This window comes from Penicillium riverlandense (assembly GCF_028828495.1).
Source record: "Penicillium riverlandense strain IBT 135883 chromosome Unknown utg000006l_segment0_segment0, whole genome shotgun sequence".
NCBI classification, from domain to species: domain Eukaryota; kingdom Fungi; phylum Ascomycota; class Eurotiomycetes; order Eurotiales; family Aspergillaceae; genus Penicillium; species Penicillium riverlandense.
This window is the reverse complement of record NW_026643197.1, coordinates 1,505,160-1,532,298: the sequence shown is the minus strand read 5'-3', so window position 1 is coordinate 1,532,298 and position 27,139 is coordinate 1,505,160. Positions and strand designations below refer to the sequence as shown.

Here is a 27,139-nt window from a genome sequence, read left to right as displayed (position 1 = left end):
TGGGTAACATCCAAATCTCACATCATGGCTTCTCTTGCGGCCAGAGCAACCCGGGTGTCGGTTTTCGGGAAATCTTTCCTCTCCTGTCGACAACCCTCTTCTCGCTCTTTGGCCACTCGTGCAACCTCTTACACTATCAACACCGGTGCGAAGATCCCAGCGCTCGGATTCGGCACATTCCAAGACCCCGATTCTCAGGAAGAGACCGTCAGCCGGGCATTGCAGAAGGGCATGCGCCTGATTGATACAGCTCGGGTTTACAACGTTGAAGAGCAGGTCGGAAGGGGAATCAAGAAGAGCGGCGTTCCTCGCGAAGATATTTTCCTCGGCACAAAGCTGTGGTGCAATGATTACCATCCCGATGATGTAGAGCGTGCCTTGAATGACTCCCTGCGAGACCTAGATACACCATATGTCGACCTTTTGTTGATGCACTATCCGTGCACCTTTAAGCGGGGACCCGATCGATTCCCTCGGGATGCCGACGGCCGAATGATTCGGGGCGAGACAACGTACGTGGACACATGGAAAGCGATGGAAAAATTGACCAAGACTGGCAAAGTCAAGGCTATTGGAGTTTCGAATTTCAGCATGGGTGAAATTGAGACCTTACTCAACGACACTTCTACGGTCAGTAATACTGTATAGTCGCGAAATTACGGGAGGCTAATTAATTCTTTTAGGTGCCAGCTGTCCACCAAATGGAGGTCCATCCGTATTTACAGCAGAAAGGGTTCAACGAGTGGCTGCAGACAAAGGGAATTCACGTTGTCCAGTTCAGCCCCCTGGGCAACATGAACGATTTCTATCGACAGACTGGATGGTCTAAGGAGATTGCGCATATGATGCGGGTTATTGACCAGCCGATTCTAAAGGAGATTGGCCAGAAGTATGGTAAGAACCCCGTGCAGGTTGTACTTGCATGGGGTATCAACAGCGGCCGTTCCGTCATTCCCAAGAGTGTTGTCGACTGGCAGATTGAAGAGAACTTGGAGGCCGATTTCGAGTTGCAGCCTGAGGACATGGCCCGGATCGCAACTCTGGACGTGAAGGCTCGCTTCAATGATCCCAGTCTGGACTACGAATGGCGCTTGTACAGTGACCTGGAAGGTATTGACGGCACTGTGAGAGGGAAAACTCACTAGATATTTCCTCGAGGTCATTAGAAAAAGTGTAACTATAAATTAGAGTTCATGCCAAATGTATCCTTGCGTCAAGTGTTAAGAATCTCCTGGTCAGGGTAGCAAGCCTGTCGATCAGGTCAGGAAACAATAGCGAAGAGGAAGCAAAGAGTATAGCCTGTTTTGCACAAAATTGAATATGAGGAAGAGAAGAAGATAGATAATTTGCGCGATCATTTAACTCCAATTGATCAACAAGGGTTCGTTGGCTTAATGACGGGGCTTCTCATATGAGGCTCTCGCAGGACAATCCTCAATACCCCCATTCAGTGTTACCCTTCACATCAAGTTTCATCTATGTTCCCCTGTCAATAGCACCAATAGCAAGAATTTAATAGTATAAAAACCGAACCAACCGAAGAAGCACAGTGTTCGTTTGGACAGTCCGTGTGCTCCGTTTCCCTCTATGGGTGGTAATTGTAACAAGGTCATCTTGGCCCTAAGTTCAAGGATGTTGAACAATTCAATTATTAAGCAGCGAACATTTTCACCGTGAATACAGCCCACTGGCCCGGGTGTACGCTTTCCATTTTTAAGATGTAAAAAAGGGTGAACTCCATTGGTCATATAGTTCTCTACAGGATAGCACACTATAGGACAAGCTAAGACGTTGACCGGACATTCTATCTGATCTATACTTTGTTCAGATTTATGGCAAGGTAAATCCACCATCAACCACCAGATTCGAACCTGTCATATAACTAGACGCATCCGAAGCGCAGTAAAGGTAGACCTAGAGTGATTCGCATTAGCTCACATTCAACCTGGAAATTTTGTAATTTTGTCGATATGTCCTTACCCCCTTAAGTTCATATGGAGAAGCAAAACGACGAGCGGAAATTTGACTCAGCCACTTGTCAAGCACATCCTTAGACGCATACTCCATGATCTGAGTCTGGATATAGCCTGGCGAGACACAGTTGACTCGGCAGAAGTCCACCCATTCCACCGCGAGAGACTTGGCCAGCTGTATTACTCCGGCTTTTGACGCATTATACTGCAAAAAACATCGATTACTTACGTTAGTCCCAAATATTCCAAACATGGAATCACGATTTTCTTTCTCACATATGCGCAAGAAAGAAAAAAAAAAAAAAAAAAAAGGTACGTACCGCAGCTTGTCGTTGGGGCGTGTTCACGAGTGCCGCGCTGACAGACGCCGTGAATACCACATTGCCGAATCCCTGTCGCTTAAAGACTCTTGCAGCGGCCTGCGCAGTATAAAATGCGCCGTTGACATTGACATCCATAATCTCCTGGAACTGCTCGGGAGTGTATTCCTCGGCCGCATGCTCGGAGCAGATGCCGGCATTGGCCACGACCACGTCCAGCTTTCCAAAGTCCTTCACGATCTGATCAATAGTTGAAGATATTTCCTTCGGAACGGTGACATCGACCTGGTAAGCGCAAGCTTGTGTCTGATATTTAACTTCGAGCACTTCTGCTGTCTTGGAAGCAGTTGTAGTTGTGCGATATAAAATAGCAACCTACACGAGAGATTAATGACTCCCCTTTTTTGCGAGGTAGGTAAGAATCGCGTTGAACATACCTTCGCGCCAGCCTCAGCGTATGCAGTAGCCACGGCTAGGCCAATTCCTCGTCCGCCGCCTAACAACGTGTCAGTTATGAGAATTTCAAACGAGCAATCTCCACCTACCAGTGATGGCGACAACCTTGCCAGTCAGATCAAAGAGCGTTTGCACAGGGGCATCGTCGGGTTTAAAGAGGACCATTCTGAAAAATCGCCAGAAGCTTTAACGACTAGCTTAACAGGCCTCTGGGAAATCCGGGTAGATCTATTTATATTCCATCACCTTCTTGATTTCCCTTTTCCTTATGGTCCGTAGACTCAATGTGTGGTTCCTAGATACAAGGTCGCGCGTCTTCATCCCGCCATGTGAGGGTTGGCCACCGCCGTCTCGTGGCTGGACGCCGTCTCGAGGCTTCCCCACCACAGCGGTCCCCCGTTCTACAGCTGATGAAGAATACCAAACTACCAGGCGAGAGTAAACACATGTAATGAGAAATTTGAATGAGAACTAGACAAATAGAATTGATTTTAAATGCAATAGTGACTCTGCCTGCGTGCTTGACGCAGCTAAAGCCTCCTTATTCTCACCGTTGTTGATTCACATTCTGCTCTTCTGAGTTTCACTGCGTGTCAGGTCCAACCTTAGATTCCTCAAGTTCACCCTGTGCTCAATATGATCAACGACAAGGACGGAAATCATTATATTGGGATTGATGTAGGTACTGGCAGTGCCCGTGCCTTTGTCATTGACCATAAGGGCAACATTGTTGGTCTCGCATCGCAAGACATCAAAACATGGCAACCGCATCCGGAATATTACGAACAATCGACCGTCAACATCTGGGATAGTATATGCGCAGCAGTCAAGCAAGCAGTTCAGCAATGTGGCGTGCCATCATCCAACATCCGAGGTCTCGCATTTGATGCCACTTGCTCCCTGGCTGTTTTCAGCAAGGACACCGACGATCCAGTCTCTGTCAGTGGTTCAGAACTCAGTGATGACCGCAATGTTATTCTATGGTTGGATCATCGCGCGGTGGATGAGACCAAGACAATCAATGCGACCGGTCACCCTGTCCTACAGTACATCGGGGGCGGGATGTCCCCGGAAATGGAGATGCCTAAGATCCTCTGGCTGAAGAAGCATATGAATCCAGGCAAGTTCCATGACTGCAAATTCTATGATCTCGCAGATGCCCTCACCCACCTGGCGACCGGAAAAGAGACTCGCAGTTACTGCAGCGTAGTTTGCAAGCAGGGTTATCTTGCAACTGGCATCGACTGTGGCGAGGAGGGTTGGCAATTGGACTTTTTGATTTCAACCGGCCTCGAAGATCTTGCTACTGATGACTTTGTACGACTTGGCGGTATCAACGGCAAGGTTGGTTGCTCACAGACATCCTTACCTTCTCGATGGACAAGCTAATGTGTTAATTGTCTCAGAAGGGCCAGTATCTCAGTGCCGGCGAGTGCGTGGGACCACTAGGTGAAAAAGCTGCTGCGGATCTAGGGCTCTCGCCCGGTATCGCCGTCGGTAGAGGAGTTATCGACGCATATGCAGGTTGGATTGGCACGGTTGGTGCAAAGGTTGACCTCGGACTCGATAGCTCGGCGGACCAGAAAGAACATCTCTCGCATCGCTTGGCGGTAGTTGCCGGCACATCAACCTGTCATTTGGCAATGTCGAACGATGAGTTGTTCGTCCCTAGGATCTGGGGCCCTTATCGGGATGTTCTCTTTCCTGTTGCGTATCTTGCCGAGGGAGGCCAGTCGGCTACGGGGGAGCTCATTCGACATATTGTTGAGAGCCATCCCGCCTACTCCGAGCAAAGACGGCAGCGGAGACGGCCGGCGTCCATATTTACGACTTCCTTAACGACTACCTTCGCAAAGAAGCCAAGCAAACCCAGGTGGCTCATGTGGCCCAGCTGGCCAAACACTTCTTTTTCTACGGCGACTTATGGGGCAACCGGTCTCCAATTGCAGACCCCCAAATGAGCGGCACAATCATCGGAATAAGAAGCGATCAGTCAATCAAGAACTTAGCTCTGCATTATTACAGGGTTTTAGAGTTTATCGCACTGCAACACGCCAGATTGTTGATACGATGAACGAGCACGGGCATCAAATCTCGACGATATTCATGTCAGGCTCCCAGACGCAAAACGACCTCCTGGTCCATTTAATCGCCTCCGTTTGCAGAGTACCAGTGGTACTCCCCGAATATGTTCATGCTGCTGTCTGCCATGGTGCTGCTATGCTAGCCGCTATGGCAGCCAGTGGAGGCCCCGGGCCAAAGTCGAAAGATTTGTGGGGTATCATGGGCCAAATGAGCAAGCCTGGCCGACGCGTGGACACTACCACCAATACGCACGAGCAAGGGCTTCTCGAGGCCAAGTATGAGGTATTTTTGGACATGTGTTTCAAGCAGCGTGAATACAGGGAACTTGTGGATAAACGACTCAACACAGCGGAATAGGAAATCAAAAATTGGCGCTCCAGTAGGGATTTGCCGCTACTTTCCAGATAATTAAATACATTGTATGGAAAATAGGTAGTCTTAGGTGGGTTGATGCTTATGAATAGCACACGAGTTCGTCCAGAACAAGAGTACCAAGTGCACCTTCCTAGCAAGGTCTCTCTATCACTCGGTGTACGTCTCGGAATGCCGTTGCGTCAATCTTTCCAATGCCCAGACGATCAAAGCTTGCCTTTGGGAGATCCTTCATGGGAAGTTATCCAAATTGCGTGCCCGGCAGTCAGCAGAAACGGCCCCCGTTTCGCGTCCTGCGTCTCCGAGTCGAGCGTACACTAGTCCAGACTCCACATCTGCTCATTGGACCCGCGACAACCTATCCCCGGTTTTGACACCAGGCGACTGGACGAATCCGGGGCGTACATGGTAGGACGTGTCATGGTATAAAGGGCATGTCGGGATCTTGTAGTTACGGGAGACCCACGCGATTCGACGCACCCAAGAGAGCATCAAACACATTGATCCCTTCTTTAATTTTGGTCGACTGCAACACCTAAACCATTTCTTCTCAAGGTGCATGATGTTCGCAATGTTGGGTGACGAGCGAGCGAAGTGGAAGGTTGCCTCCAGGCTAGAAAAGAGGTCGCTGCTGATAGCCGTTAACTCCCTCGCTGGCTTGGCAATTTTATTTTTCGGTGAGTCCCCCTGCAAATGATTACATGCATACTGGAAGGCTTATGCTGATGAACCACCCAGGCTATGACCAGGGTATGATGGGTGGAGTCAATGCCTCACAGGCATACGTGTACCAAATGGGATTGGGATACGAGAAGAATGGGTCAATCACTGTAACCAACACTTTGCTGCAGGGAGGCATTGTCTCGGTTTACTATTTGGGGACTTTGATTGGATGCTTCCTAGGTGGTTATTTTAGTGATCGTTTCGGCCGAATCAAGTCCCTTGGTTTCGGTGCCGTCTGGGGGATAATCGGCGCCGCGCTCCAGTGCACAGCAATGAATCCAACATGGATGATTGTGTCTCGCCTGATTAACGGCATCGGGACCGGAGTGTTGAACGCTACTGTTCCCGTATATGGCTCCGAGCTTGCCGACTACGAGACTCGTGGCATGTTCATCGCCATGGAATTCACATTGAACATCGTCGGCGTGGTGATAGCTTACTGGCTGGGATTCGGGCTCAGCTACATTGACAATGGTACATCCGAGTTCCAATGGCGATTCCCTATTGCGTTCCAAATTCTCATGCTACTTCTTCTCGTGACCACATGCTGGGCTTTCCCCGAATCTCCCCGCTGGCTCTGTATGATGGGCCGTCGGGAAGAAGCCCTTTATGTCCTCAAACGTCTTCGTGGGTCCGCGAACGAACTTGCCGCCATACGAGAGATGAGGGAGATTGAGGCAATCGTCGAGCTTGAGAGAGAATCAGGAGAAAAGACCACTTATTTCCATATGCTGTTTGGCATCGGCAAGGAAGATTTACATATTGCACGGCGTGTGCAGCTGGTGATATGGCTGCAGATTTTGCAATGCTGGTCGGGGATCGCTGGTATTACTATGTACGCACCAAGTAAGTTGGATGTACAATTTTCCCGCCCACCAAGGTGTTAATTTTCTCGCAGTAATCTTTAAAATTGCCGGCTTCGATTCTCAGAAGACGATGTGGATTTCGGGATTGAACAACATTTTCTACGCTTTCGCAACCCTTCTTTGTGTCTTCACGCTCGATCGTATTGGTCGCCGCTGGACCCTCTGGTGGGGAGCAGCAGGACAGGCAATTGCCATGTTCGCCGCAGGAGGTCTCGCTCGTGGTGGAATAGATCATCCCAACAACCAGGGCCCATGGGGCATTGGAGCGACTTCCATGGTTTATCTGTACACGTTTATCTTCGGTGCTACCTGGCTAACTGTTCCGTGGCTATACCCAGCGGAAATTTTCCCGCTCAAGGTGCGAGCCAAGGGAAATGCCTGGGGAGTTGTTGGCTGGAGTTTGGGCAATGGGTATGTTATTCGAGGCTTCATCATCCCCGTCTCACTGGAGGATGCTAACATTCGTTAGATCGCTAACCCTGGCCCTTCCCTACATTTTTGGCTCTATCGGTGAGAATACCCTGCATGTGTTCGGTGCTGTCAATATCATCAGTATCCCAATCGGTGAGTATTCCCCGATAATCCTTATATCGTTTTTGACTCAGCTAACAAAAAGCCAGTATGGGCTTTCTACCCCGAATCTAGCCGACGTACGCTCGAGGAAATGGATTTACTCTTTGCAGCCAAGTCTCCCTGGGTCTGGGCAGCCGAGTCGAACTTCGCGACGCTCATGGCAGAGAACCCAAATCTCGGTGCCGCTCGTCAGCGAGACAGCATCGTCGGCGATGCTGAGAAGGTATTGCATGCCGAGTCCGAGCATGAAGAGACTGTTTCTAGCCATTAGAAGATGAGCTTTCCTAAGATACTTTGTCTATATAACACAACGAGAGCTTTTGCGCAGTCTGCGCTTACAGACGAACCTCTATGAAATATAACAAACTTGGATCGTGAAAAATAGGCGTTAAACTATTCAAAGCCTACTGCAGGCTACTTGCATATTTGAGAGTAAAAACATTTGAGCCTAGCCAGGAATCTCAGGAGGATACCCGCCTCAAGCCTATGTAAGCGCACGCAATGAGAACGAGAAGATTGTCCGAGTCATCTAAGGCTATCTCTAGGCTCCTGCCTAGGGAATTAGTAAGAAATCGCCATTTGTTGTCCTTGGGTATTCTCAATTGAATTTAGGGCAACAAGAGGTGATATCTTAGAAAGTTATGTATGCAAGATCATTCATTTCTCAAACCCAACATTATCAAAATTCTATTCAAGTAAGAAAAAACAATCATATTCACATACACGAATCAAAATCCGTGTCTTTCTTTCTGTCTCCTTCTCTTTTCTGTAATTTTTCCTTTTTCATTTAGCAAACTGCACAAATTAGTATATAGACTTCACTTAGTGTAATGTCCGAAAGCACTTACTGCCAATCACACCGTTCACAGGAATGTCAATGGAGGTAGTGTAGCTGGCGGCGTCGCTTAGAAGGTACACGTAGGCGCCGCCGAGTTCCTGCACCTCGGCCAACCGAGGGAAACCACCATAGTACTTGAGCTGCTGTTCCCAGTCCGGTTGCTGAGGCACCCAGTAGGTCATGGCGGTCTTGACCAGGCCAGGGGATACACTGTTGACACGGATGCCGTACTGTGCCCATTCCATTGCCAAAGTGTGGGTCATATTGCGAACGCCGGCCTTCGAGGCGCCATAGGGAGTGGAGGGGACACGCTGAGATGTAAAAGTCAGTAACGATCTGAAATGAAAAAAAAAAAAAAATCAAAATTCGTAGGACTATACCTTATTGGGGCGGTAAGAGGCCATCGAAGCTGTAAAGACAACGGATCCTTTGATTCCGAGCTTGATAAATGCACGGGCAGCGGCGCGTGCGGAGTAGAAAGCCCCGAAGAGGTTAACATTGAACAGGTTCTCAATTTCCTCTTTGGTGAAGTCGAGGGCAGCCTTATGGTGTGTACGTCCGGCGTTCACTACCATTCCGTGCAGAGCACCGGCCTCCTCGATGATCTTATCGATCGCAGAGGTGACAGTCGATTCGTCGGTCACATTAGCAGTGACAGCGAAGAGCTGGCCGGGGTAGCGCTTGGACATAGCAGCGAAATCATCTCCAGTCTCACCTATGTCAATGGAGTAGACCTTGGCCGCGCCGTTGGAAAGGCAGCACTCGGCGATACCCAGACCGATTCCGCGGTTGGCGCCAGTAACTAAGAGAATGTGACATTAGTTGACACACTTTTAGATGCCGTGTAACATTCCAGTGTACATACTAGCAATTACCTTTCCACCAAGAGTGACTTGGGTCTGAGGGGTGGTGTCTGCCTGAGGCGTAGCCGGTTGCTCGGAGATCATGGAGGGAGCCATTGTGAAAGGAGGCGCGTACAAAGCAGACACGGATGAGTGAGAGGAAGATGGACAATTCGGGAAGACAAAATGGTTTTATAAATCACAGAAAAATGAGAACTCCCCCGCCTGCTACTCCCTCCCCAAAAGACTCATTGGCAAGCAAACAATCCTCGGGGACTCCACACATCTCGAGTCGGGGGGTTACCCGAGACGGGAAAGACGTTGGAGAAGGCGGATCCGAGTCCCCGAGACGGCACCAACTGATCCACTCGCTGCGTCCTCATTGGGCCCGTCAAGACCGGGGGAGATCATTGCAGGACGCGAGGACAAGGGTTGAGAGCCGCTACCCGGCTAATAATGCGGCGAGGCAACTTTTGAGAGAGCTCCAGGCTGTCATCACCTGTCCCACTTCGACACAACAGAATTCTGATTTCTCCAACTTCCCATTTGTTCAGTTCCTTCTTTTTTCTTCCGTCGCTACAGCTTGATTTGCAATGGCTGCGTTGCCCGCATGGAACCTGCTCAAAGGCAAGACCGCGGCCATCACCGGTGGCACCACTGGAATCGGTCGCGCAATTGTTTTGGCATACATCTCGCAAGGGTGCAATGTCGCCGTCAACCACTTGGGTCTTCCCCAGGATGAAGTGCATCGCCATAGTCTTCTCGAGGAGGTCAAGGCAATCAAGAACAAGGGTATCAAGGCGGGCGATATCCTGGAGCTACCCGGCGACGTGACAAACCCTGAGACCGGCGCCAACCTGGTCAAAGAGGCTGTGTCTCAATGGAGCAAACTGGACATTTTTGTCGCCAATGCGGGCGTTTTCAAACAAGCAGAGTTCCTCAAGTCAGTCAAATATAAAATGATGGGATGGAAAGCCTTTCGTTCCTTCCTTCGCCACAAAGAGCCAAACGCGCTAATATACCTAGGATCGAGCCGTCCCTCCTTGATCACAGTGTCGACGTCAACGTCAAGGGCTGCTTCTATTCCTGCCAAGCCGCCGCTCGCCAGATGGTGAAGCAAGGGCACGGCGGTTCGATCATTGGCATTTCCTCCGTCAGCGCCCTGCTCGGTGGCGGCTTCCAGACACATTACACCCCTACGAAGGCCGCTATTCTCTCCATGATGCAGTCTATGGCGATTGCGCTTGGCAAAAATCAGATCCGATGCAATGCACTGATGCCCGGCACCATTGCCACCCAGCTGGCCGACCACGACATGAAGAACCCCACCAAGAAAGCTGCTCTCGAGGCGCGCATCCCCCTCGGTCGTATCGGAAACCCGGAGGATATGGCAGGCCCAGCAGTTTTCTTGGCTTGTGAGGAGATGAGCCGTTATGTGAACGCCACGGGATTGTTGGCTGATGGTGGGATGTTCAGTAACTTGCAGTAATTGTTGGCGTGTCAGTATTTTTCGTCCTGTAATTGATCCTTAATAGGCATAGAGAGTTGAAATTTAGCCAACGACTTTTTCATCTTCTATTAGAGGGTTTCATGAGATAACTTGCTCTATGAGACTTCATCATGTCTTTTGAAATCTCTAGCGGAAAACGACAAGGCCCATTAGATTAAGCCCTATGAGCAGCCACCATGGAATACTCATCAAAATTCACGATTCGTCTCTTGGTTAGAAGAGTTGAAGAGTTCGTATCGCTATGTACAATTTCCACACCTCCTTCATGCTTTGCCCGCCGACCCGCAGATCTCCATCCATCTGATGGTCAGATCCGTCACCTTCTGAATACCCTCCTCGATAAGCTGGGTTTGCGGCATCTTGCCCACGTTTGCTCGAAGGTGGTCGTAGTAATCATCCAACACCAGCCGGTTCACGTTGATTTTGGTTACACCAGCGGCCACGCAGCGCTTCATGAGCTCTGGGGCAAAACCGTTGGTGCCGTGCAGAGCCAAATTAATCCTGCCATTCGCCTGGACGCGAACCTTCTCAAACCTTATCATCTAGCTATTAGTAAAGTGATTTCACAAACATGGCACACGCAAACTCACCTTTCGAAATCTAGTTGTGGTCCGCGTGGACCATATTCACCATGGACATTGCCAAACGCAGGGGCAAGCACATCCACCCCTGTGTCGACGAACTCGTCCACTTCCTCGGCGGTCGTCATGCATGCTTCCAATCCCGCAGTGTCCATGACTCCATCCTCTCCTCCTTCAATACGGCCCGGCTCGGCCTCAGTAGCTTTCTCGCGCTCGTTGCAATATTTTACCAGCTCACGGGTCAACTTCAAGTTAACTTCCTTCTCGTAGTGCGACATATCGACCATAATACTGTCGAAAGGAAGATCTGCTGCTCGCTTGATGATAGCTTCCGACTGAGCATGGTCGAGATGGATACTGATCGGCACGCTCGCCCGTTTGGCGGCGTCGGCAGCGGTACGCACCAACAAGCCATCGGTGGCCTCGATGGCCCAAGGGAAGAATTGAATGATTAGTGGTGAGCGAGCAGTCTCTGCAGCCCGGACTAGGCCCAAAACTTGTTCGATATTGTAGGCGATCGCGGCGATGACGCCGTAGCGGCCGGCTTGGGCCTCGCCGAGAATGCGCTTATGGCAGTTTGAGTCTTTCCAGGACATTTTGGGGATCGGAGGAAAATGTACTAGATGGAATCTGGAATCCAACACGCTGTGGAAAATAAATTTGTCGTGATCATGTCGTTAGAGTGTCTACTCAACCTATTTAAAAAGTGGTGAACTGCGAGGGAGGTTGCCTTGGTGTGGGACGACATGGCCCCGAGACGAGCGTACAACCTGCCCCACCACCGCCTCCTCCCCGAGGCTCCAAAGCTGGTTTCTATTCAAAGTGTCCTTCTCTTAGCTGTTTGAACTGTTGAAGGCTGCATTAGCCTAGCTTCCTTACTTCACTACACCCAAGTTCTTCGTTACGGCTCTCGTGTCTAATAACAGCCTCTAATTTCTCCCCTCGGAGCAGCATCGATCGCAGAGCCCACTATCGACGCGTCAAGACGCAATTCACCATGTCCACAAGCTCTGGCACTTCCTTCCAAATCCATGATCGGCGCTTTTCAGCAATCGTTGGCCCGTCCCCGACAATAGAGCTCCTCGCAGAGCATCACGACTACCCATTTGCGCACGAAGCTGGAGTCTTCTTTCCTGATACCAACAATCTCTACATCACCAGCAACCGATGCATCAGTCCGGACAGACAGCAGAAGGTGCACATTACTCGGGTCGACCTAAATCAAAAGCCAATCACCTACGAGGAGATTCACACCGATATTCCCATGGCCAATGGAGGCATTAACTACGGCCAGGATCACATTCTCTTCTGCGCACAGGGGTCCACGACCGAGCCAAGCGGATTATATCGTATGTCAATAAGTGCACCATATGAGGCTGAACTGTTGAAGGGTGACTTCTTCGGACGACCGTTTAATGCTGTTAATGACGTGGTGGTGCACGCGGATGGCTCGATTTGGTTCACAGATCCCATTTACGGCTTTGAGCAAGGCTATCGGCCATCACCATGCCTGCCTAACCAAGTATACCGATGGTGCCCAGATACTGGGGCTATCCGAGCTATGGCCGATGGATTTGGGAGACCAAATGGCATCTGTTTCTCCCCAGATGAGAAGGTCGTTTACATTACCGATACAGATCGGGTTCACGGCGATGGGACTGTGAATGATCAGCGAGTGTCTTCAATGTAGGTTTCCTCTGGGATCTAATTTTCTGTTGGACCAGGATGGCTGATCTCAATTTTTTTTTTAATTAGCTACGCCTTTGATGTGTCCACGTATCACGGAGAGCCGTTTCTCACAAACCGGCGGCTCTTCGCTATGGCAGACAACGGGATCCCAGACGGAATTAAGTGCGACCGCGAAGGAAATGTGTACAGCGGTTGCGGTGGTGGAATCAATGTATGGTCCCCGGGAGGTGTTCCTTTAGGTCAGATCATAATTGAGGGCGGTGTTGCGAACTTTTGTTTTGGGAGAAACGGAGAGATATTTGCTCTGAATGAGCACCGATTGTGGAGAGTCCAGTTAGGAGCGGGTGTGAAAGGAGCTTTGCTCGGATTATAGACTCTTTTATAACGTAAAATAATACAGTGAGGAAAATGACTGCCAATCCAAAGACTTCAATTCATCATAGCGCTGCAGCTGCGGTTTTTGTGGGCTCTTGGTTTTTCCAAAACTGCTGTAGCTCCTCACCTAAAGGTTTAACTGGCCAGCCAGTCCGTCCACGACAGGACTCCAGCAGCTCCAATATAGCCTCTCGGGCATAGTGTTCTTGAGTAAATATCCCCGCTATGTCTTGGTTAGCCCTGTTCCTAGATAGGTTGCATTAAAATAACGCACCAATAAATAAAGCTTGTGACGACATCAAGCTAGATGGACTATCTTTCAGCGTCATAGCGATGCCACAGATCTCCTCCACGCAGCGCTTTATTACGTTCTGTCGTTCGAGATACTGTTCCAACCCACCCAGGCTTGGCTCATGAGCAAGTAGTAGAATGTGTGACACACTAAAAAATTGGACGGCCACAGCTACATGATCGCGTTAGTTTGTTTATGGTAGGCTAGAGTCGATGTCTCATCCTTACCGAATGCAGGTGGGCGGATCCAGATCGGTCGAAAACACGATGAATGTCCACGTGAGCCGAGCGGCAACGGAGAGAACTCAATGGTCAGATGTCTTTGCCAGTCATCCAGCATCTTCCGAAGGCGTACTGCCCCATCAATCCGACGCAGGATGTTTTCTTCGGTTGCGGTATCAGCGCAGTAGCTAATCACCTTCGCAGTAATGTATATTGAGCGCGTGGCGAGCTCATGCGGTACTAATGTAGAAAGGGGCTTCTGTGGAACCCAGAATGTAAGAGTCTTGCGTTTCTCGCGAAAGGCCGCCCAGATGTCCTGGCAGAGCCAGGCCCACCACACGGCCGAATGCAGTCCACCAGACTCTCCATGGATGGTCTGAGACCTTTGGATTAAGAAGACTCCTTCGAGGTGCCTCTCCCAGTCATTAGTAGAATTATCGAGCATCTCGTAGGCGGAAATGATCAGGGCAGTTGCAAGCAGCTCCAGACTTGTCTTGTAGCCAGAGTATTGCATGGCTCTTTGCACGTAGTGCAGAGTTTGGTAGTAATATTGGAGAGCCCCTTCCTCCTTATTGGGCATGTTTTGATTATCCAGATGGGGATTCAGGGCCATATGTCGAAGTGAAAGAGCCAGTATGGCATTCATCAGCCCAGCATTGTGTATCTGAGGATGCCCGGTCAGTCTTCCAGTGGCAGAACCTTCTCCATTAAACCGAGATCAGCTTACAGCCAAGTGTGCAACGAACGTAGAAAATTGGCTTGTGTGATCAAAAAGATCGATCTGTACAGGGAGGTTATAAGCCAAACATGTCCAGGTCAAAAGGATGGCAGTGATAACTCACCCAAGGGCTCACTTGATGTATGAAATGTTCAAACACTGTCGCCTCGGTCGGCAGAAGCTCTATTGGCTCCCGTGAATGCCAAATCTGCTCCTCTCCTAGCGTACTGCCTCCTAAAGTACCGATATGTGCCGGGGCATGACTCGCGTCACTAGCAGGAGGGCTATCCAAAACCTGGGTCGCGCATTGCAGCGAACTGGGTTGGGCCAGACTATCAGCACCAGAGTGGTCAAGCGAGAGGCTTTGGTTCGCCCAGGAATTAGGGATGGTCGACGGTTGTGAGCTGTCCCTGGCAGCATCACTCGCTAATAGCCCGAACCATTGCACTGCCGCAAAGGATGCATTAGGGGGCGACAGAGAGCTATGCTGCAACGCTACCGGACTCTGGCTTGAAGCTAGGTGATTCCCCGACAGGTGATCAAATTGGGCAGGTGGAAGGGGGTTAGCGTCCGCTTGGGAAATAGTCCAAGCTGATCCAGTAGCTTCATGTGGCTCATAGAGAGCAGGGTTTGGATAAGCATCACTTGATGCATGATCATTATTCTCCCCCGGGGACGTTGTGTGCTGCGTGGGTAGCTCGGGGACAGCCTCAGTAATGGCTCTGACCGAGGCCGGAACGTTGACGCTGCGACGACCCGAGCTGGCGTATTCGCAGGGATTGTCCTTTTTGGCACAAGCGCCGCATATCGGCTTAACCTCGTCACACTTCAAGTGTCGTTTCCGACATGTTATGCTATATTAATCACATTAAGCAAGGCATGACATGCTCGGGAGGCAGGGACTCACCATCCGCTCTTCGTCCGCAGGCCGCGGCCGCGGGACTTCCGTATGCGTGGCTGTTTGTGGGGCGAGCGTGAATGCATCGTTGCGGTGGCATCAGACCATGCGCAGCTGGCATTGTAGTGGTCAAGAGCCGAATCCATTCTTGTTCCAGCAATCTGATCTCGGCCTCGTCTCGGGGGACATGACGAATCTCCCCGCGATCGGTATCACGTAATCTTCCCGTTCGGCAATAGTGAGATCCACTTTCGTAAATTGCGCCAGGTACATGGTCGATCCCCTATATCGTACTACGGGCAAACCCGTCTCGTGGCTCGTGTTCGAGTGATGGTGGCGGGGAAGACCGGGGCCCCAGACTTCATCTCCACAGAAATAACTTGGAGAAATAAATAGCTGTGATGGCGTCCGAAACGCGGGATAAATTAGAGGATATCTGCGTGACTTGTTTTCGCACAAGATGTTCAAATTTGGAAAGCCATATTTCGGCCTTCGAGGCGGATGGCTAACTTTCTGGATCACGCTGGCCTGTGGTGCCGACATGACCCTCTACGGATATGACCAGGTGTGTAACAACGAGCGAACTTAGGAATGTGCAAGACTTATATTCTACTTTAGGGAGTCTTCAGTGGAGTCGTGATCTCGCAAGACTTTCTTCGACTGCACGACCTTGAAGGGCCATCAAGAACGACTTTGCTCGGCACAGTCACCGCCATCTATGATGTCGGCTGCTTTCTCGGATCGCTGTTCGCCTACTGGCTTGGAGAGCGGCTAGGCCGCAGAAACACCGTCTTGCTGGGCACCACCATCATGTCAATTGGCGCTCTTCTGCAGGCCTCCTCCTACAGCCTGGGCCAAATGATGACGGGTCGAATCATAGCCGGAATTGGCAATGGTACGCACAAGCACCTTAAATTCAAGGATACAGGATCTGATCAACCTTTCTTCTCCAGGTCTCAATACATCGACCGCACCCATTTGGCAGGTTGAAACCTCGAAAGTCCGGTTGCGAGGCAAATTGGTTATCTTAGAGAATGTCCTAGTACTCGTCGGCTTTTCTCTTGCCAATTGGCTTAATTACGGTCTCTCCTTCGCCAGTGGTCCTGTTTCATGGCGCTTTCCATTATCGTTCCAATTCATCTTCAACATAATTTTATTCTGCACAGTTCCATGGCTACCCGAATCCCCTAGGTATGGAAAAATATTTGTTGGTATTGAGCGCTTTTGATACTTATTCTGTCACAGATGGCTTATTGCCCATGGCCGTGCAAATGAGGCTGTACAGATTATTGCTGATCTTGAAGATAAGGACATCAGCGACCCTTTTGTTCAGCTCCAAATGAGCGAGATCCAATACAGTGTGGAGTACGAGCAAGCAAATAGTATCAGCTTCAGCGACATTCTGCGTGGACGAGCCCATGAAAAGTCGGGCACAAAGACAGTCCGCCGTCTCATTCTTGGCATGGGTGCTCAGGCAATGCAACAATTCTCCGGAATCAATGTGACTTCCTATTATCTGCCAACGGTACTGACCAAGTCCGTGGGATTAGATCAGTCTTTGGCAAGGCTTCTCACAGCATGCAATAGCGTTCAATACCTACTTTTCTCCCTAATCGGCATTCCGAATGTCGAGCGATGGGGTCGTCGGATGCTTATGATGTTCGGCGCAGCAGGGATGTGCTTCTGCTACATCTTTATCACGGCTCTCATCCGGTACAATGAGATGCCTGACTATGCTCACCGAGAGGAAGTGGCTTCGGCATCTGTGGCCTTTTTCTTCCTGTATTATGTTTTCTTCGGGATTGGAATGCAAGGTGTGCCGTGGTGTATGTTCAATATCCAACCCCCATCCTGCCCATGGGTTTTCATGCTAATTGGCAGTATAGTGTACCCTACTGAAATAAACTCTCTCACAATGCGGACAAAAGGGGCTGCCTTAGGGGCAGCCACAAACTGGATCTTCAATTTCATGGTTGTCGAAATTACTCCCGTCGGCATTCAGAATCTAGGCTGGCGGTTTTATATCGTCTGGATTGCCTTGAACGCTGCTATGGTACCTGTGGTTTACCTCTTTTATCCGGAGACAGCCGGCCGCACTTTGGAGGACATGGATGACTACTATCGCGGCAATCCTCCCCTCTTGGCATGTCTTGACAAGGAAGCTATCTCTAGAAAGCGCCCCAAGAGATACCAAGCTCGAGATGAACACATTATTCGGGTCAAAGAAGGAGGAGAGACGACGCAGCACTTGGAAACTACGGAAGATGTCGAGGCTTGATTTTAGAGAATTTTGATTTCAGATATTTCGTCAATATTTGCCCGATAGCCAGCTACGGAATATTCAGCAGATCAAATTCCATCACCTCTTTGCTATTACTCACATCAAGTTGGGCTTATGTCCTTTCTCGCCAAATAGTTTGATTCTACACAAAATTCGGCATCGTTTTCCCGACAATCTTTGCACAGGAAAGCACCCAAGTAATATTCCTGTGAATCACATCTGTATGATCAATTAAGAGTTGAAGACCCACAAGTAAATCGTCCATGTCCTACTGCAAGCTTGGACAGGCAGTTTTTCGTATGCAAAGACCATCTGCTGAGCGCCACCTACGTGACCAAGCCAGCAAGCTCTGTAGAATCCTTTTCCGGCTGCCCAGAAACTACCCTAATTCAAGACCATCTTTGTCCGCACAGGGCAGGTAAGCCTTGTGTCCAATTTCTGCGGGGAACATGTCGGTACCAATGTTGCGCAATGATCAGTGCCGGTAACACGGGCCCAGTCTCCACAAATCCCCCGTCTCGGGTCCTTGTCCATCATTTCCCAACTGATTCAATTCTGGCTTTCCAGAGCTACCTTTTCTGGGGTTTCGGGAAATGCCTCATACGCGTAAATAGTCCAAGCTTCAAAAGGCAGTTCCTCAATTTTTTTGGAAAAAAAATTGTTCTATCCAAGCGTTTCTCAAATTCGCAGATCACAAATTCGTACAATCTTCTTCGAACCCATCATGGGTAGCACGGGTCCCTGCGATCTTCCTCTTTCGATGCGGGCGCTAGGTTAGTGGCGCTCTCTGCTAGGCTGATATCAGAGTAAATTGGGCTAAAGTTAGGGTATGCGGATATAGAGTACAGCGAGGCTCGAAAGTTCAGCATCGTTGAGAAGGCCCTTCCGAAAATTCGTGAGCACGATGTCTTGGTAGGCCACGAGTAAAATAATCGACAATTTCACATCTAATAATTTGCGCAGATCAAAGTGAAGGCCTCTGGGGTGTGTGGTACAGACCTGCACATCCACGATGGCGAATTTGGAGCTCAGGTAGGTCGGGTCATACCCCTCACTCTTGGAATTACTGACAACGAAGAATAGTTTCCTCTTGTCCCCGGCCATGAGACTGTGGGAGTAGTCGCAGCATTTGGCAGCAGGGTTCAGGGCTTCAAGGTTGGAAATCGTGTGGTGGCAGACAACTCCGAGTTGTGTGGATACTGTTACTACTGCCGTCGGGGCAAGGAGCTCTTCTGCGACAACTTCATTGCCCATGGTGTTATGGTCGATGGAGGTTTTGCGGAGTATGCCACATACCCAGCATACCGCGTGTTCAAGTTCCAGAATCTGTCTGATGTGGATGCGACGCTGTTGGAGCCTGCGGCTTGTGCGGCGCATGGACTGGACAAGATCGCCCCTCAGATGGGATCAAGTGTGCTTTTATTCGGTGCGGGCCCGACAGGACTGATCTTGGCTCAGCTTCTTCGCCAAAATGGCGGCTGTCATACTGTAATTGCTGCACCGGCCGGCTTGAAGATGGAGCTTGCTAAGTCTCTTGACGCGGCTGATGAGTACGTAGAGCTTCCGCGTGAGGCACAAGCTGCCACTGCCAAAATGGAGAAGATTCGAACGGACAATCCATATGGTTTCGATATTGTTGTGGAAGCTACTGGCAGCGCGAAGATTCTGGAGAATGCCATTAACTTTGTGACCAGGGGTGGTAAGTTGGTAGTGTACGGTGTGTACGGCGACGAAGACCGTGTTTCACTGTCACCAAACATGATTTTCAAGGAGGAAATCAATGTAATAGGCTCATTCAGTCAGATTTATAAATTTCCGGCTGCTATCGATTATCTTGGTGAGTGTCCAGCTACCTGTACAATATTGGTTTACTAATGGAGAATACGTCGAGCAGATGGAAAGCGGGTTAAGGTTGATGGTATTGTTAACAAGACATTCAAGCTTGAGGAATGGCAGGCGTGCCTTGATGCAATGAAGAACAAGTCGGTGGTTAAAGCCGCACTTGTATTCGACTAGCGAACTATAGGCAGACTTTCTGGAAGGCTAGGCTCACCGAAAAGATGAATGCCTCAAGGAAGTGGAAGAGCTCTGGCTCGACATTTGAAAAGCTCGATGTAACAATCAGGCGCAATTTAGGCAGACAGCTGGAGAGCCTTTTCTTTGATTTTGTAACATTTTCTAACGAGTGTATACACATTGATCAATACTTGATATGTGACGGGTAAGAAGGATGAGTGTGCAATAGACAGGGTGAGAATCCGAATCACCCCTGAGTCGGTCACTGGAACAAGAAATCAATACTTCTGGATTGTGTCACCGCTTATTATCCCAAACTTTTAAAAGGTTAAGCAATCCATCATCGCCCAAGTCCTTGCGAAATGATTGGATCCTTACCTGCAGACTTGATCTGTAGATCATAAAGGAAAGGGTGGTTATATACGCCAAGTAGAATAGCGGGACAACAGCCATAGATATGCACCTACACGTACAGATGGGGAGGGAGAAAGAGATATGTACAAGTACACAAGACGCGTAATAAAAAATGTTTTTTCCACTTTGGCTCGCTTTTCGCAGAAGGTAAAAGGAAAAGAAAGAAGCTTGGTATTTTCAATAATAGAGACGCCCGAACGATCCGGGGGATGCACAGCGAGAGGTTGTTAGGTTGGGTGAGGTGAGACAAGAAACACGGATGCAGCGGGTAAATGTGAGAATACAGGAAGAAAAAAGATAGAAAAGGTAGAGAGGAGACAAGGGACAAGAAGAATAGAGAAAGACAGGCGTTGAGATTGACATGAAGCTTTGCTTTTACTCCGCTGCGGGAGGAGGACCCCCAGCACCAGCGGAGGAAGGGCCCAGGTTCGCATCGAGGAGCGCATCAGGCAGCTTCAGCGGAGCCTTGGCGTTTGATTTGAGTTTCTCGATTTTCTCACCTTTCAGGACTTTCTCCATCTCCTCCTTCGTAAGGGTCTCGTACTCGATCAGCGCCCTGGTGAGGAGCTCAAGTTCGTTGCGCTTCTCGGTCAGGATCTTTTGGGCACGCGCGCGGGCTTCCTCGACGAGGCGGCGCACTTCGCTTTCAATCTCCTGCTTGGTCTCAGAGGAGAGGCGTTCGTAGTTGCTTGAGAGGTCAACGTTGCCCAGTTTCTTGGAGTAGCCGAAGCGGGTGATCAGTGTGAATGCCGTTTCGGTTGCTTGTTGGATATCCTAGAACAAACAGTTAGTTAATGAATATGCCAGATGAGAGAGAAAAATGGCATACCGCTGAAATGCCACTGGTGACGTTGTCGGGTCCGAAGATCAGTTCCTCGGCCGCCTTGCCGCCCATCGAAACATCAATGTCCGACAGGTACTCCGTGTAGTTCCTCGAGACCATGTCCATCTCCGGAAGGAAGTGGGTCACACCAAGGGCCATACCGCGAGGCACGATGGTGATCTTGTACAGCGGCGTCGCAGAAGGCGAGAAGTAAGCAACCAGCGCGTGTCCAGCCTCGTGGTACGCAGTCAAGAGCTTGTCCTTGTCCTGAATGATGCGGCTGCGAGCCTCGGCACCCATCATGATCTTGTCCTTGGCCCAGTCGAAGTCCAGGGGGCCGACCTTGAGCTTGCGGTCACGGCTGGCGTGGACTGCAGCTTGATTGACTAGGTTCTCCAAATCAGCACCGGAGAAGCCAGGCGTGCCGCGTGCAATAACGGCGACGTCGACATCAGTGCTGATCTGTACCTCCTTCATGTGGTGTCGCAAGATGTCCATGCGGCCCCGGACATCCGGTAGGCCCACAACTACCCTGCGGTCGAATCGACCAGGTCGAGTCAGGGCCTTGTCCAGCAACTGGGGATAGTTGGTGGCACCGATGATGATGACTCCGTTGGTTTGAGAGAATCCATCCAGTTCGGTCAGCAGCTGGTTGAGAGTTTGCTTCACGTATGCAGCATCGCGCTCGTTTCGCTTAGCACCAATCGCGTCCAGCTCGTCGATGAAGATGATCGCTGGAGCCTTGCCACGGGCTTGGTTGAAAAGTTCACGCACCCGCTTAGCACCAACACCCACATAAACCTCGTCAAACTCGGATCCGGACATGTAGAAAAATGGAACGCCAGCTTCTCCAGCCACGGCACGAGCGAGCAGGGTCTTACCCGTACCGGGAGGACCGACCAGGAGAACGCCCTTGGGCAATTTGCCACCGAGAGACGAGAAGCGTTCGGGGTTGAGAAGGAACTCGACCAGCTCCTGAAGTTCATCCTTGGCCTCATCGCAACCGTGCACATCGGAGAACCGGACCGTTTGCTGCTGGGGCTGGGCCTCGTTGTTCTGCGTACCTCGGATGTTCTTCATCACACCGGTGGTTTCGACCAGAATGGTGACCATGACGAGAGACATGTAGGTAAAGAAGCCAAAGTAGAGCAAAAACTTGACCCATCGGAACACCGTGCTACCCAGAGACTCCTCCACCACAACGTAGAGGGGCGCCTCCTTGGCACCAGTGCCATTTTGCTTAGTGGCCATCCCAATCTGACCACCATAGTTCCGTGCTGCAACTGCCTGTCCAACGGCCTGGAGCTGGTCAGGGCCGAGATTTTGGTTCTGTCCTGCCACGGCCGCCGTGTCTGCGCCACCAACACGCTGCAGAGCCTTGAGGTAGGTTGCTTCGGACGACGGGTTGCTGGCAAACTGGCCGCTTCGGTATCTCTCGACCACGATCGCGGGCATGTTGGCGCGAAGCAGCGCTTGGTAGAATGCATTCTGGGCGGTTGCGCTGTTCGGGTTGTTGTTCGCGGTCTTCTCCTTCTGGGCTAGAATGTTCTGCGACACTCCTCCAAACAGGAACCGTTGTTGCTGGATCTTCGAGAGTCCCGTGAGCTTCGGTGCCGGTCGTAGAGAGTGGAGACGGAAGGGCGAGAGAGTTGAAAAGGAACGAGCATTCGGAAGGGAAGGCCCACGGGCTTGTGCGAACATCCGGGAAGTCCAAAGCGTGTTGCCTATCACAAGCATCCTGTTAGACCTCATAGATTAAATGGACTTTGTTGCAGTACACTTACCTCCTCTTGACGATGACCATCCGTATTGCGCGGGCCGCTCGAGAGCCTTTGCTTTCAAAGCCTCAAGGGAGACGGTGTCGAGGCAGTCGGGCAACGACGAGCGGGAAGATACCTATAATCGTCAGGACAGATGAAATATTGATGGTTGTTGGTTATCACGTACCGTAGCAGTCTCTTTCTGACGGGGTTCCCGATGGGCAGTCTCGCTCGCGTTGGCCGCGGATGTTCGACCGGCCTGCTTCCAGGGCGCGGCCAAGAAGCTCGACATCGTAGGCCAGAGATCGGACGTCACGGCAGCGACATTCTGTTGGCGCGGTATGAAAGTCAGCAATGGAATGTGGTTCGAAAGTCGACGACGGGTTATCCTCACCGGCCGAGGGATCGGGACTTGAAAGGCCATGGTTGTCCGTTATCCGGCGGCACTTGGCCGCGTTGGAGTGGTGGAAATCGGCGCCTTTGAGATGGAGGGAATGTACCGGCAAAGGAAAGTAAAAATGGTTCAGTTCTGAATCAAAAGGGTTGCCATCGCCAACAGGGGAAGATGTGAAGAAGAGGCAAGGATGGAGGATGACTCTCGCTCCGCTTTGATGCGGCGAAAGTCAGTTGCCACTTGGGCCTGCCCACCAGGCCGTACTCAGGTAGTCACGTGATCATTATACCCTAGGGCATCCATTTCTTGTTGCTGCCTACGGATTAACTATGTGCAGATCATAGCGACATCTCTCTCTCTCTCTCTCTCTCTCTCTCTCTCTCTCTCTCTCTCTCTCTCTCTCTCTCTCTCTCACTTTCTTGGTCAAACAACAAGAGCAACAACTTGTTTTGTCATTCTGCGCAGTTCCAAACGACAATGTATAGATTGACCTAACGCGGCGTCCCATGGTTCAAGCCCAACAAACAACCACGTTTTGCGCACCATCCAGACCACCGTGATAATATGTCACCAAATACGGTGGCACCCAACTTGCTGTTTCATCCTCAACGTGATTCTGTGTGAAGCCATTGTGAAGCCACTGCTCCAAAAGAATGAGATTAAGGCCTCGAGGTGAAGCAGCTTTCAATAGGCTCGAATTTGACAAGGCTTGCACCTAAAGTACAATATGCCTCGCAAGTCCATCTTTCTTATGGGAGCACCCTTGTCCAACCATCTGGACTGGGCCGAGGATGGGCTTCTGAATACTCCCATGCCTCCATTTCAAGACTCGCATGCACAGGACAACCAACCAAACTCCTTGGACCATCCCCCTGTCAAATGGAGAGTTCTACAACCATTGTTGGCCTACGGGGGGAGAAGAGTCCAGAGGTCCCGCTGTTCCTGAACACAGATCATCTAGATGCCCATAACAATGCATCCAGAGCGGACCAGGAAGACTCTGTGCTGTCCGACTTTTACGAGCATTCCGTTGCTGTACACGAGACCTCTGAAATATCCATCTCCGGGATGCGCACCGAGGACTCCCTGCAGGACAGTGAGTTATGCGCTATCAGCCTGGAGACTTCGGGCAGCATTTCATCCGGTGGCGAGGCAGAGGCGCTCGATCCTCCCCGCCTGCCCAGGATTCTGGGCCCGCTTACAGATCTGCAGGATCTCCCCTCTGCAAGATATCTCGATTCGATCGCCCCACAGACCATGACAGTCAATCTCATCGTCGGGGTGCTAGCCGTGCACCCGCGGCGGCGCGTGGTGACGCGGCAGTGGAAACGCGAAATGGACATTGTCGAGCTGGTCGTGGGGGACGAAACACGGGCTGGGTTTACGGTCAGTTTCTGGCTGTCACCGAAAGAACCGGTGAACGAGAAGGAGGATCGGCTGAGCCGGTCATTGGCCACTCTCCGCCCTGGGGACATTGTCCTCCTGCGCACCGTAGGGCTGAGTTCATTCCGGGATCGCGTTTACGGGCAGAGCCTGCGTCGGGGCATGACGGCGCTCGATCTGTTGCACCGCAAATTGGTGGATGTGACGGATGCAGGCGGGTTTTACAATGCGCCCACGGACCCTCGTGACAGCACTGCTGCGGTTGACCTGTCACTGCAGAAAGTAGGCCGAGTCCGCGAATGGGTGTTGCGCTTTGTGAGTGCGACGGATGGAGCAGGCGGTGATGGGCTAGGAATGCCGGGTGTGCAACAACGTGGGCGGCTGCCCCCGGACACGCAGTAAGGGGGAAGCGATGTGCCGCAGACGGGGATTGGGGATGGATGTGCCCCTTTTGTGGCAGCCACCCATAGTCGGCTTTTTTGATTCCGGGGGAGCTAGATGCACGCCCCGTCCAGTCAGAGTGGACCACTGAGACATTTACAGAAGTAGAATTAAGTCTGGCCCACCGCACCCCTTTATTTATCTGCAAACGTGCCCCTCCGCCCATCACGTGCTGACCGGATAAAAATAAAATACATCGGGGCCAGCTGTTCCCTTCTTTCTCTGGTATATTGTTGCTTGCCGTGCCAGTACTACTCCTTCTCACCCTTTCTCCACGTCGTTCTCTACCACTTTACTAATTCACCATGAAGGGTATGTATGGTGCTCGAATAGATCCTACTCCAGTACTAACAGCCTCCAGCTCTCATTCTTGTCGGAGGGTTTGGGACCCGTCTGCGTCCTCTGGTGAGTGACTGGCTGCAGATCGCAACTCGGAGAATTGACTGACCATATTCCTCCTGTCTAGACTCTCACTCTCCCCAAGCCACTCGTTGAGTTCGGCAACCGGCCCATGATCCTGCACCAGGTCGAGAGCCTGGCCGCCGCGGGGGTCACCGATATTGTGCTGGCGGTCAACTATCGCCCCGACGTTATGGTCGCGGCCCTCAAGAAGTACGAGGAGCAGTACAATGTGCGCATTGAATTCTCAGTCGAGTCGGAACCGCTGGGCACGGCTGGCCCGCTCAAGCTGGCGGAGAAGATCCTCGGCAAGGACGACTCACCCTTCTTCGTGCTGAACTCCGACATCATCTGCAACTATCCGTTCCAAGAACTCGCAGAATTTCACCGCAGCCACGGGGAAGAGGGCACCATCGTCGTCACCAAGGTGGACGAGCCCTCCAAGTACGGTGTCGTCGTGCACAAGCCCAACCACGCCTCGCGCATCGACCGCTTCGTCGAGAAACCCGTCGAGTTCGTCGGCAACCGCATCAACGCCGGTATCTACATCCTGAACCCCAGCGTCCTCAAGCGCATTGAGCTGCGCCCTACCTCCATCGAGCAGGAGACCTTCCCCTCCATCTGCAAGGACGGCCAGCTGCACTCCTTTGACCTGGACGGCTTCTGGATGGATGTCGGTCAACCCAAAGATTTCCTGACGGGCACCTGCCTGTACCTTACCTCGCTGGCTAAGCGCAACCCCAAGAAGCTGGCGCCTACGTCCGAACCGTATGTGCACGGCGGGAACGTCATGGTCGACCCCTCGGCCAAGATTGGCAAGAACTGCCGCATTGGTCCCAACGTCGTCATCGGGCCCAACGTGGTGATTGGCGATGGCGTTCGTCTGCAGCGCTGCGTCGTCATGGAGAACAGCAAGGTCAAGGATCATGCCTGGATCAAGTCCACTATCGTCGGGTGGAACAGCTCAGTCGGCCGCTGGGCGCGACTGGAAAATGTCACCGTCCTCGGTGACGACGTGACCATCGCCGACGAGGTGTACGTCAATGGCGGCTCGATTCTGCCTCATAAGAGCATCAAGCAAAACATTGATGGTAGGCTCAACTCCCTTCCTGCACGTTTTCTTGTGTACTAACATTCCATGTCCAGTTCCGGCGATTATCATGTAATCGTCGCTATCTGTTTTCTCTTCTCCCCTCACGTCGATACGCCCCTTGAAATATTTCCCCCTAGTTACTATTCTATCGTCCGATACCTTCCTTCCTGCCCTCTTTCCCACCTTGATATCAGCATTACAACCGGAGTCGTTATCTGCGTGATCTTCTTCTTCTGCCGTCGAGTTCGAATCGCTTCGGTCCTGTTTCCGTTCATCGCTCACCACACGCCGTATCCTCAGTACTCATTTAATTCCGTGTTTTTCAGTGGATTCGATGCCTTGCTCGCAAAGAAAAGCCTAGATGGTATGGAAGCGTGCGTTCGCAAGAATTAAAACAATTAGTCTCTTTTCCTTTATCGTTTTTATTCCGTGACCTTGCCATTATTGTTATTTGGTTTTTGATCTGGGCACGAGCGCGCAAGAGGTAATCATTCTGTACCTGTCTCTTAATGATATGGTGGGCGTGTTCGGTGTAAATAATAGGAGACAGAATTTCAGCCAAGATTCAAATTCAGTTTACAAACTACACATGATCACAAGGGAACACATCGGAGTTTTATATTAAGGAGAAGTTATCTCGCAGTACTCGTACTAATCCAGCCCAAGCTCTAGGAGCTTAAAGATGTCCACATATGCATATATCCTGCAGGACGCTTTCAGCCTTGGGGGCAAAAGATCTTCACCTACAACCTCAATGGCATCATAATGGGGCCAATGATCGACCACACACATGGCGCTACACG

At 50.9% G+C, this 27,139-nt stretch overlaps 14 protein-coding genes across 14 annotated transcripts; 9 read left to right on the top strand and 5 right to left on the bottom strand.

Annotated features, from left to right (window-relative positions):
• Positions 1-24: 24 nt before the first annotated feature.
• On the top strand, positions 25-1,145 carry N7474_006863 (aldo/keto reductase; the record flags this gene model as incomplete). Its single annotated transcript, XM_057198273.1, has 2 exons — positions 25-630; positions 684-1,145. 2 exons carry the CDS (start codon positions 25-27, stop codon positions 1,143-1,145), a joined length of 1,068 nt encoding a protein of 355 aa, XP_057051713.1.
• A 685-nt stretch (positions 1,146-1,830) lies between these two features.
• Positions 1,831-2,914, bottom strand: N7474_006862 (uncharacterized protein; the record flags this gene model as incomplete). Its single annotated transcript, XM_057198272.1, has 5 exons — positions 1,831-1,914; positions 1,981-2,178; positions 2,294-2,668; positions 2,731-2,789; positions 2,839-2,914. The coding sequence occupies 5 exons, from the start codon at positions 2,912-2,914 to the stop codon at positions 1,831-1,833; spliced, it is 792 nt and encodes a 263-aa protein (XP_057051712.1).
• A 471-nt stretch (positions 2,915-3,385) lies between these two features.
• N7474_006861 (FGGY-family carbohydrate kinase) lies at positions 3,386-5,191 on the top strand (the record flags this gene model as incomplete). Its single annotated transcript, XM_057198271.1, has 3 exons — positions 3,386-4,093; positions 4,156-4,622; positions 4,783-5,191. The coding sequence occupies 3 exons, from the start codon at positions 3,386-3,388 to the stop codon at positions 5,189-5,191; spliced, it is 1,584 nt and encodes a 527-aa protein (XP_057051711.1).
• A 577-nt stretch (positions 5,192-5,768) lies between these two features.
• On the top strand, positions 5,769-7,639 carry N7474_006860 (sugar porter family MFS transporter; the record flags this gene model as incomplete). Its single annotated transcript, XM_057198270.1, has 5 exons — positions 5,769-5,883; positions 5,945-6,775; positions 6,828-7,206; positions 7,265-7,359; positions 7,416-7,639. The coding sequence occupies 5 exons, from the start codon at positions 5,769-5,771 to the stop codon at positions 7,637-7,639; spliced, it is 1,644 nt and encodes a 547-aa protein (XP_057051710.1).
• A 516-nt stretch (positions 7,640-8,155) lies between these two features.
• N7474_006859 (uncharacterized protein) lies at positions 8,156-9,165 on the bottom strand (the record flags this gene model as incomplete). Its single annotated transcript, XM_057198269.1, has 4 exons — positions 8,156-8,163; positions 8,217-8,517; positions 8,587-9,008; positions 9,072-9,165. The coding sequence occupies 4 exons, from the start codon at positions 9,163-9,165 to the stop codon at positions 8,156-8,158; spliced, it is 825 nt and encodes a 274-aa protein (XP_057051709.1).
• A 476-nt stretch (positions 9,166-9,641) lies between these two features.
• On the top strand, positions 9,642-10,537 carry N7474_006858 (SDR family NAD(P)-dependent oxidoreductase; the record flags this gene model as incomplete). The annotated part of the gene is made up of 2 exons (XM_057198268.1): positions 9,642-9,991; positions 10,075-10,537. 2 exons carry the CDS (start codon positions 9,642-9,644, stop codon positions 10,535-10,537), a joined length of 813 nt encoding a protein of 270 aa, XP_057051708.1.
• Positions 10,538-10,821: 284 nt separating this feature from the next.
• N7474_006857 (class II fructose-bisphosphate aldolase) lies at positions 10,822-11,735 on the bottom strand (the record flags this gene model as incomplete). Its single annotated transcript, XM_057198267.1, has 2 exons — positions 10,822-11,092; positions 11,149-11,735. 2 exons carry the CDS (start codon positions 11,733-11,735, stop codon positions 10,822-10,824), a joined length of 858 nt encoding a protein of 285 aa, XP_057051707.1.
• A 401-nt stretch (positions 11,736-12,136) lies between these two features.
• On the top strand, positions 12,137-13,201 carry N7474_006856 (SMP-30/gluconolactonase/LRE family protein; the record flags this gene model as incomplete). The annotated part of the gene is made up of 2 exons (XM_057198266.1): positions 12,137-12,825; positions 12,895-13,201. The coding sequence occupies 2 exons, from the start codon at positions 12,137-12,139 to the stop codon at positions 13,199-13,201; spliced, it is 996 nt and encodes a 331-aa protein (XP_057051706.1).
• A 64-nt stretch (positions 13,202-13,265) lies between these two features.
• On the bottom strand, positions 13,266-15,478 carry N7474_006855 (Zn(II)2Cys6 transcription factor; the record flags this gene model as incomplete). Its single annotated transcript, XM_057198265.1, has 6 exons — positions 13,266-13,426; positions 13,478-13,666; positions 13,723-14,380; positions 14,444-14,497; positions 14,559-15,288; positions 15,342-15,478. 6 exons carry the CDS (start codon positions 15,476-15,478, stop codon positions 13,266-13,268), a joined length of 1,929 nt encoding a protein of 642 aa, XP_057051705.1.
• Positions 15,479-15,792: 314 nt separating this feature from the next.
• Positions 15,793-17,610, top strand: N7474_006854 (sugar porter family MFS transporter; the record flags this gene model as incomplete). Its single annotated transcript, XM_057198264.1, has 5 exons — positions 15,793-15,897; positions 15,951-16,227; positions 16,286-16,523; positions 16,578-17,158; positions 17,219-17,610. 5 exons carry the CDS (start codon positions 15,793-15,795, stop codon positions 17,608-17,610), a joined length of 1,593 nt encoding a protein of 530 aa, XP_057051704.1.
• Positions 17,611-18,337: 727 nt separating this feature from the next.
• Positions 18,338-19,629, top strand: N7474_006853 (zinc-dependent alcohol dehydrogenase family protein; the record flags this gene model as incomplete). The annotated part of the gene is made up of 5 exons (XM_057198263.1): positions 18,338-18,386; positions 18,440-18,525; positions 18,577-18,645; positions 18,697-19,450; positions 19,508-19,629. The coding sequence occupies 5 exons, from the start codon at positions 18,338-18,340 to the stop codon at positions 19,627-19,629; spliced, it is 1,080 nt and encodes a 359-aa protein (XP_057051703.1).
• Positions 19,630-20,418: 789 nt separating this feature from the next.
• On the bottom strand, positions 20,419-23,050 carry N7474_006852 (i-AAA protease YME1; the record flags this gene model as incomplete). The annotated part of the gene is made up of 4 exons (XM_057198262.1): positions 20,419-20,817; positions 20,873-22,590; positions 22,651-22,762; positions 22,814-23,050. 4 exons carry the CDS (start codon positions 23,048-23,050, stop codon positions 20,419-20,421), a joined length of 2,466 nt encoding a protein of 821 aa, XP_057051702.1.
• An 849-nt stretch (positions 23,051-23,899) lies between these two features.
• On the top strand, positions 23,900-24,805 carry N7474_006851 (uncharacterized protein; the record flags this gene model as incomplete). Its single annotated transcript, XM_057198261.1, has 1 exon — positions 23,900-24,805. One exon carries the CDS (start codon positions 23,900-23,902, stop codon positions 24,803-24,805), a length of 906 nt encoding a protein of 301 aa, XP_057051701.1.
• A 344-nt stretch (positions 24,806-25,149) lies between these two features.
• N7474_006850 (mannose-1-phosphate guanyltransferase) lies at positions 25,150-26,409 on the top strand (the record flags this gene model as incomplete). The annotated part of the gene is made up of 4 exons (XM_057198260.1): positions 25,150-25,156; positions 25,206-25,249; positions 25,311-26,334; positions 26,390-26,409. The coding sequence occupies 4 exons, from the start codon at positions 25,150-25,152 to the stop codon at positions 26,407-26,409; spliced, it is 1,095 nt and encodes a 364-aa protein (XP_057051700.1).
• Positions 26,410-27,139: the final 730 nt, after the last annotated feature.